Source organism: Euprymna scolopes, chromosome 21 (assembly GCF_053919585.1).
Source record: "Euprymna scolopes isolate OS-2025 chromosome 21, ASM5391958v1, whole genome shotgun sequence".
NCBI classification, from domain to species: Eukaryota; Metazoa; Mollusca; class Cephalopoda; order Sepiida; family Sepiolidae; genus Euprymna; species Euprymna scolopes.
This window is the reverse complement of record NC_136502.1, coordinates 41647234-41657233: the sequence shown is the minus strand read 5'-3', so window position 1 is coordinate 41657233 and position 10000 is coordinate 41647234. Positions and strand designations below refer to the sequence as shown.

Sequence of the window (10000 nt, the reverse complement as noted above, 5' to 3'; positions counted from 1 at the left end):
TTAATTGCACACCAGGAATAAATCTTGTTTGTTTTTTCTTGCGATCCATCTTTTAAATTTGACGGGTCAACGTTCGAACGCTATGTTCGAGTGTAAAAATAAATTCGCCATAACCCCGAACGTTTTCGACCATCATGAGTCGTCTTCGGGCGAGTGATTAATTAAAATATTACATCTATTGAATGTATTTAATTTACTGGAAACGTCAATTACAATTATTTAAAACTAATTAAGCGTGCCATCTCTATCATATTGAGCTTGATTGATGATCGGTTTGTTTATGCGAATGATTAAAGTTTTTAAAATTGAGAGGCGCACGTGTTACAATATGAGTCTGCTAGAATGGCGGAATTTTTAAATATATTTCTAAATTAATTTTGGAGGGTGTCATGCGCTACTAGATGTTAGTTAATAGATGGAGCTGTTAGGGGAAGAAAGGTGACATGTAAGCCGGCGAGAAATACTGCTACGATGTATGAATAGCTATTGGAGACACATTCCCCTTTAGGATATTTGAAGACATATCACGGCGTTACTGATTTTTAGAAAAATTGTTGTCGAGTGTCGGGTTATTGCGTAATAGTAAGTTTGTTGTTTTAGATTTTTTGTAATAAATGATGAATTAGAGTGTTGAAGCTTTTTTCTCTGGTGGATATGTATTTATGTACTATATATATATATATATATATATATATATATATATGTGTGTGTGTGTGTGTGTGTGTGTGTGTGTGTGTGTGTGTGTGTGTGTGTGTGATTTTCAGAATGTGAGAGATTATATATAATAAATTCCACAGCCAAACAACGTCGCAGCCCACAAGAGTCATGACAGTCAACGAACCGGAAGTCCAAGATTCGAGTTTCGAGTAGGTTCATTTCACAGTCAGATTTCGGCGCGGATTGCTTGATCTGTGTTGTTTATAGAAATTCTTGTGTGCGGGACGTTTGCTCAGTTGGTAGAGTGCTTGCCTCGCATGCAAGAAGCTCGGGTTTCGAATCCTGAGTTCGGATGTGTCTAACTGATGAGCCCAAATGAGGGCGAAACTCGAGTCTGGGACTTCCGGTTTGTTGACTGTCATGGCCCTTGTGGGGTGCGACGTAGTTTGGCTGTGGAATTATATATATATATATATATATATATATATATATATATAGTCTAAAGAAGCTTGGAATAAAAAAATTCAAAAATAAAAATAAAGGATGCAGTTTAAATTCCCGGAAGAAAAAAATTAACTTTAACCTATCGCTTTAAAGAGACGATCACAAAATGTCCATTAGTACATATCTACTACACAATCCGACTTCTAAAAAGTTTATAATGGCAAAAGAGAATTCATTTATATAAGGATGAAAAAAAAAGCATTAACTAAAGTTGTTAAATAGAAATAGACTTAGCACTTGCATAAGCCGATTTCGCAAAAGTTTTCAATTTTAAAACAGTATTAAACTACATAAGGATGAAACGAGAAAACCTTAACTAAAAGTTTGTAATTAGAAAACGGGAATCATCAGCTACTTACCATGTAACTGTTTCGGAGATTTAAAATACATATATATATATATATATATATATATATATATATATATATATATATATAAAGGGTGTGTTTATATGTATGTATATATATATATAAACACCTCCTTATATATATATATACATAAACACCCCCTTATATATATATATATATATATATATATATATATATATATATATATATATATATATATTATCGAGTTTTACATCTGGCTGAGATAATTTTATAAATATTAATTCTTTAATATTTATAATATACTTTAATTTTACCATCTTGAATTATTTTGGTAAATTTAGTTGTAATTTTTATCCTATATATATATATATATATATATATATATATATATATATATATATAATTCTTTGATTGTTTATTTTTTAACCAGAGTTCATACAGTGGTTTGTTTATAAAGAAATGTCTTATGGCAGAGAGACCTATACGCCCCTGACGCTGACACTGAATGTACTCTTGACGTGTTTATACGTAATGATTCAGCCCTTCACCTCTATAGACATACCGCTGCACTCATGTTGTTTGTAACGCCAACGAAAAGTACTTAGCGCCGAGGTGACGTAAGATCCTAAGCCAGTCTATAAATGACTTTTGCATTTGTGTAAATATAGACTGCCTGTTTACATACGCATGCGCACGTCTGTGTGCGCAAGAGTGTCTGGCAACAACCAAAGCCGGTCATGTTTATTCGTATTGTTTAACAGCTAAGTTCGAGACAAATGTCCTTTTACATAGTATTGGCAACTGACACTGGCCACTTTTTCGATTATTTATTTATTTATTTATTTATTTATTTATTTCAGAGAGTCTATATAACAATGTTATGACAATTTCATACTCTTTTTTTATATATATCAGGTGCTACCAAATCAGGTCGATCTTAAGATATCGGCTTTCTAACTTAAATGCCCCAAACAGTTATATTATTATTCTTAATTTACCTTGCTCTTTGAAAAACTCAATCATGTTCTGTTAAACCAAAAAAAAAATAAATACTAACATTTTTTTTTTTTACTCAATGGAGTAAACAACGAAACTAAACACCATGAATAAACATTTGAAGATTTAAAAAACGTGGAGCATTTAATCTTTTGCAAAATTGATTGAACCCGAAACTGGTTGATATGCCGTAAAACAAAATAACAAAACAAATTCTATGAATAGATATTAGACGGTCACACGTATATACACAGACATACAAGCATACCCATGATGATAATAGAAATTCATAAATGTATACACGATTTACAATCCGCCATATTATACAGACACTCACAACACAAAACACGAAACTAAAACGAATATGTTGTGTTGTGGGTGTCTGTATACGAAGTGCCTTCCATATTTTTTTCGTATGGCCACTTTTATTGATAGTATGCACATGAAACTTTAGTCTCCTTCGAAGTAATCTCCTCCAGGTGCAACAAACTTGTTGTGCCGTTTCAGCAACTTCTGGAAGCCCCATGAAAGTCCTCTTGTGTGAGCGTGTCAAAGATCCTCGTCACAGCGTGTTTCATCTCCTGAAATGCCGGACCGACACGATTTGAAGAGTGCGGTCCTCTTCCGACGGTATCTCTTCCTGAACTCCCTTAAAACCTCAACATAGTTTTTCTTGTTGACGATCCAATGGGAACCCAGTGCATGTAGACCATGCCCGTGCTGTCAAAGAAAGGGATCATCATAAGTTTCTGGGTGGATTTTCTCTTGGGTTTGGGAGAGCCAGCATGCTTCCAGTGGGAATTCTGTCTATTGGTCTCTGAGTCATAGCAGTAGATCCAGCTTTCATCGCAGGTTACCAGACCATCAAGAGCTGCAGGATCTGAATTGCTCGGCTCAACCATCTCCCTGTTGTAATGACAATGTTTTTTTTCTTTCTGATCTTTTCTGAGCACCCTTGACACAAACGTCACGCAAATCATCCGCATCTTCAGTTCCTCACGAATAATTGTGATACAGTCCCCACACTGACATCAAAGTGTGAATTTATTGTTTCTATAGACACATGACGGTCCTTCTCCATGAAATACTTTATTTGGTCCATCAACTCTGGTGTTCTGAATTCCTTACTCCTCCCACACCTCTCATCACCCTTTACAGACTCTTTGCCTTCCACGAATCTCTTGTGCCACTCAAAAACTGGTGCTCAATTCATGCAAGATGGTTCAAAAGCTGCCTGAAGCATCCCATACGTTTCTGTTGCATTTTTTCCAAGTTTAAAACAAAATTTTATTGCCTATAGTTCTTCTAAAGTGTCTTTCCGTCCAGAAAATTGCATTTTTGAAATTCACCAGCTGTGACAATTAGGCTTTAGGTGGGAGGTATTCCAATATCAGTTCTAGTTGTTCATTTGAACCTAAAGTTATAAAAATTGATTAGTCATCTCATAAGATGTATAGCAATAACATACTGAATTTTCAAGAGTCCATGACAATTTTAAATGGCTGTACAAAAAAGTCTGGAAACTTATTGAAGGCACTTCGTAACATGAAAAGAATAGAGAAATCCAACTATAGGTTTTAACAGACGAGTCTCTGGTCGTTTATTTCCGCCAGTCTGCTTCATGAACACGGCTTTTTTATGACTGAGTTCAACAGAGATGTTTCGTAGTACGAGCTAAAGTCGGCGCGCGCAGTGGCTTATTTAACTGAATCAACACACCTATTGTGCGTTTTCTTCTCTGTTACCATTGCCCCGCGCACCTTCCCTCACCCTTCTTACCTGGGGGGGGGCAGATTTAAGCGGAAATCCAGTGTGGAAAAGGAAGTCTCACAGACGATAGGAGTTCTGGACGTCAGTAGTGAGGCCTCTTTTCTCTATTTTCTCTCTTTCTCTCTCTTTTTAATAACCCCGGCGTGGGGGGGGGGTCGCCAGTAGATAATCTCTACACTTCAAGCCGAGCTGAGCAGAGTGATATCGTGAAACGTGTCTGAAAAATGTCACTCGCCTCTTCCTTACTGGTTCATCAAGTGGTCCAATCTATCTTGGAGATGGCGTGCTGTTTTACGGGGTAGGTGGGATGACGAGGTGGATGAGGGTAGCATTGTCTGCTACACTTGTTTTTTTTTTCTTTCTTTTTTTTTATTCTTTTGGAACTCTGTCAAAGAAATAATTGTTAAACATTTACTTTTGTGTGTCATCGTCAATTGCTAAAGTTCTTTGTTTTGTTATTTTTGTTTTTGTTTTTTATGTAGGCAAAATTCTAAATTAGTGAAATTCTCAGTAATGTCACACATATTTTGGATCAAGGTAATATTTACAAGCCATACTTAACCCACGTTTCCTGGGAGTCTACATTTTGGGGTTTTGTTTTCGAAATCAGAGATTCGAAAAAGTGGTCTAAACAAAAATCATATATACAACAAATAAATGTTACTATAGCGAATAAAAGTTACTTACCTGTATCCATTTTTTGCTTTGTTTTTAATGTTTGTTATTTCATCTAAAATATTAATCCTTTTTACAATCTTTCGAATTTCGCAAGCAATATGGCCGCCGTCTTGTCCATTTTTCGGCCAGCCTCGTTTTCGAATTCTTATTGCGATGTTTTTCACAACCATTTCTTTTTCTTTCTTTCTTTCTTAGAGTTGGATGTGAAGAGGGGTTGAATTTGCCATTAGAGGAGTGCCGTCCGCGCAAGGAAAGAGTTTTTTTCCGGGAGAATTATTTTTATTTCGCATTTGTTTTTTAATTCACACCTCCCTTTTTTTGCTCTTATAATTTAATTTTTTGCGAGGTGAACGGTATGGCGGCCGGCAACTTCTACTCTATAATTTTAATTTAAAATAAATTGTTTCTCACTTGATTAATAAAACTTGTTCCGTCATTTTGACGGATGGTGTACGGGTGTTTGTTTTAATAAATTATAGTAAAGGGTGTGTACTATAATGCGAATAATATGATATAACAATCTATCTATATATCCATAAAAGTGAAATTGTCTCTGTGTGTATATGTCTGTGTGTGTACACTTCCCTACCAAACTACTCTGTCAATTTTTAGTCTACAGACTGGAGATTTGACATAAGGGTATTGAGATTTGGGAAAATCTTTTCCATCGGTTTTCGGTCAGCTCGGTCAGAAATTTTGCTGTCGGGGAATCAAAGTTCAACGATTTGACCTTTAAAAGCTTTACCAAACTCCCCCGCCAATTTGGAGTCTAAACATTTAAAATTTTAGATGTAGGTTACTTGGACATGGCTGAAGCATTTTAATTTGCTTTGAACCCAAAAAAACATGTGAAGGGGGTCAAAATTGGGGTCCCAGTTTAAAAGAAATTGACCTCTGCGGTCTCTACCAAATTACCCAGCCAATTTCTGGGGTAAACATTTGAAATTTTACATAAAGTGTATTCAGACATAGGGCAAGCTTTTTAATTTTGGGGCCGAAAATTTGGCTTCAAAACTTCAAAAGATTTTACCTTTACGGTTTCTAGCAAACTATTCAGTCAATTTTGTGTGTAAAGATTTGAAATTTTACATAAAGGTTATCCAGATACGCAGGAAGCTTTTTAATCAGTTTTGGGGCGAAAATGTGGCTGCCAAGAGATCAAAGTTTAAAGAGTTGACATTTGCAGACTCTACCAAACTCCTCCGCCAATTTTGGGTCCAAACACTTGAAATTTTAGATGTAGGTTACCTGGACATAAATCAAACTTTTTACTATGTATATATATATATATATATATATATATACATATGCACATAAAGTTTTGAACAGTACATAGGGCCCGAGCAAAGCCGGGCTGAACTGCTAGTAATTAATAAATATAAGTTGATCAGAACCAAAGTTAAATTTGTCAGTTTAAATGATATTTGGGTCTGACTGTAAAAATATGACGAGATAAGTTTATACGTTAGATTTCCAAAGATAAATTTTCACATTTTACATAACGAGGGTCGGGCTTGAATGGAAAGTTCAGGGGTGACACCGAAGCGAAATCATGAAACCATGCGATTTCAGGGAGAAGTTTTTCAATCTCTTTGGTTGGCGAGTCTTCAAGTAGAAAAGACGTGTGTGGGTAGCTGTTCCCAATTCAGCGCCGTGAGGGTGTAGCGAGATGAGCTATCCGTTTATCTATCGGTCTGTCTTTCTTCCACACTTGTATGAAAGTGGAAATTGGGTAGAATTTGATTATTTAAAAGGACGGCTCAACAAGAATTTGTTTATATTAGACTTGAAAACGTCCATGTCATGTTAGTGATGTTTTTTTTTGTTTTTTTCTGTGACTTTTTTTTTATATATAATAAATACATTTTTCAATCTCTTTGGCTGGCGAGACTTCAAGCAGAAAATACGTGTGTGAATGGTCTCTCTAATGGGAGGAGAGCAATACGGCCCTTCTCTTACAACAACAACAACAACATCTTACACTTGTGTATAAGTTATGTCGCTATTTTTTTTCTGTGGTTATCTTTTTAAATCAACTTTTTGTATAAACATCGGTGTCCGAGTGAGTTTATCAGTAGACGAAAGAGCACTTCTGCATATCAGTGGCATATTAGCAACAGAGACGAGTTATTGACACCTGTTCTTCGAAAAAGAACTGACGTCTAGAGGTCATTATGTGAACCTCAAATAAAAACAAGTGTTTAGGATAACACAAAAAATATGAAAATCGAAACATTTATTGTATAAAAAATGTATCAAAATATGATTTTAATGTATTAATATAATTTCTTTTCAATGAATGATTCATAACCGAAAATAAAATAATAAATATGATGAAAACAAGAAACATTTATAGATTGTTTTTAGAATTATTTGTTTGTTTTACAGTAAGGTTGTATAAAATGTATCAAAATATAATTTTAAAAACATGAAACATTTATAGAGGTTTAAGAATAATGTTGTTGTTGTTGTTGTTGTTGATGATGATGATGATGATGATGATGATGATGATGATGATGATTTTTGTTGGGCTTTTTTTTTTTCCTATCCAGAAAGATTTTATAAAAATGTATCAAAATATAATTTTAGTTTGGACACACTTTTAGAAAAGGACGAGTTATCGACCCTGTTCTTTGACTAACAAGTGACATTTGTCGGCGGTTCTTGAAACTAAAATACACATACTCGCCTCATGTCACTGAGATGCAGAAGTGCCGACGAAAGAAACTTGGTTCATAGGCTTTTGTGTGTGCTGTCCCCAATTAGGGAGCAGGTTGCACAGTGTGGTAAGGTATAGCGAGACGAGCAATCTGTCCATCTATCAGTCTGTCTTTCTTCAACACTTATATACAAGTTGTGTAGCTGATGTTTTGTTTGTTTGTTTGTTTTTTGTTTTTGTTTTTTGTTTGTTTGTTTTTTGTTTTGTTTTTTGTTTTGATCCCCCGACAAAAGGAGGGTGGACCTGTAAATTCACCCTTGTCCGTTTTTCCGTTCGTCTGTCCGCACTTTTCTCAATACCTACGACTTGGAATTTTTTGAAATTTTGCACAAACATTAAACATGATAGGAGTAAAAAGAATAACAGAACAGATTTTCTGGGAAAGCCTGGTTGCCCCCCAGGGGTGCCTTTCGTGTTAAAATTGCTAAATTTGACATATTTGTGCTTATTAAAAAAAAATTGATGACTTGGATTTTTATAAAACTTTCTGAAAAGTTGTAACTAACTGATTTCTATATAATTTTATTTGTCTATACTTCACAATAACTCTTGGGTGTGTCCCAGGGGCTCTTTTAAGGCTAATAAAAACACTCCATTTTTGTGACTATTTTATCATATTTGTCCAAAATTTTCTGTGTATGTCTATTTAGCAGTTTTGCATGGTGCTGAACTCAAATTTACATATGTTAAGGCCTAAAACTGCACCGTTTATTCATTTTCATCAGGATTTGACGTACCCTGGGACCTTTGGAGGCTAAATAGGGAGGGGACAAACGCTAAAGTTAATAACTTTTTTATGCGTCGTCCACTATGCATTCGCGATGGACCATACATTTGTTCATAATCAATTTGATTCATGGTGGAAAAAGTAAACTATTTTCTTTGATTAATAAGATTTTTTATCTGGACACGTGAAAACAATTGTGCATGCAACTAAACTTAGTTGATTAGAAGATTTAAAAGCTATAATTACCAAAATCGCGTTACCCTATGTTTTGCTAATAATTGAGGACATGTGAAAACTTTTATGTGGATAAAACTTTATACTTTTTAATCCTTTTTATAGATTTTTTTAAAATACATATGAAGTTTTTTTTTTGGGGGGGGGGATGCCGAATTTAGTCATTTCTTTATGCCTCGTTCACTGTGGGGGGGCATACATGAGTCACTTGTTTGTTTGTTTTTTTCCTTTTTTTTTTTTCGTAAATGTCTTTTGTAAATAAACCTTTAATATAAACGTCGGCATCCGAGTGGTTTTATCAATAGAAGAAAAAAACATGAATTTAAAAAGATGATCACGTGGTGTGTACCGAGTGTATAATAATTTATATAAGTGATAATGCAACATTATTTATTTATCTTTTATGATATTGAGTAACCCATTTATAATTTTTTTTTCTTTACAGCGATTTAAAGGGAAACAATATTACCCTCATTCGGCGGAATGATTTTACTGGACTGCGGAACATAAGAGTTCTGTAAGTATAAACACAAAAAAAACTCCGCTTGTGATTAGATTTTTCTTTTTTTTTTTTTTAATAATGTTATTTTGCTCTTTATCTCCACTACTAGCGGTGTTGTCCGATCGTACAATACGCTTAAACATGATTTTTTTTTTAATTCATGCAGATTATACACGTATTATTAGAGAACCAATCCTCCATCAAATATTATATACTAGCCTGGGTGCCCGTTGAGCAAAAAAAAAAAAAAGAAAAATTATGGGTAGTAGGCGGGCAGGCTCGAACCCGTAGCGCGAAGGAGGAAATGAACGTGAAAATAAAATATATAAAAAAAAAAAAAACGTGACGTCTTTGCTGTTGGGTCTATCGCCAAACCGGAAGTGGCGAAGGTTTAAATAAAGGTTAGTCAATCGAAAATAAGTGATGACTTTTGAAAATATCAGCGAAAAAAGCGATCCTTCCCTGTAATAAAATTGCCCAGTTGAGGATAAAGGAATCAATTTTTTAACCAATTTTTCGATATTTGTCGTCCGAAGGGTCGAGCTTAAAAACGATATTGGTCTCGTGAAAATCTGTCGCCTCTGTCGAAAGTTTTAGGCATACATACATACATACATACATACATACATACATTTAAACAGACAGGTGAGCTTTATATAATAGATTACGAGGAATAATTGGCCCGGTAGACTAATTCGCAAAACAAAAAAAAAATAAATAAATAAAATAATAATGATAATGTCGTTTATCAAATTCTGTCTGTGTTTGTTTACGATGAATGCCCTAGAAAAGTCACTTTTGATTTATGTTTAGTTTTAAAATATGCAAATGATATGCGGCGATTTCGAATGGTACCTCTTCTTTTATCTTAAATCTAACTCATC

The 10000-nt window shown here is 34.5% G+C and overlaps 1 protein-coding gene across 3 annotated transcripts in view; it reads left to right on the top strand.

Annotated features, from left to right (window-relative positions):
- Window positions 1–10000, top strand: part of LOC145242163 (slit homolog 2 protein-like) — a 594752-nt gene that overhangs the window by 52551 nt on the left and 532201 nt on the right. For all 3 annotated transcript variants that reach the window (XM_080105142.1, XM_080105141.1, XM_080105140.1), the window contains exon 2: window positions 9060–9131. In XM_080105142.1, coding sequence (XP_079961268.1) covers window positions 9060–9131 — 72 coding nt within the window. The remainder of the gene's footprint in view (window positions 1–9059; window positions 9132–10000) is intronic.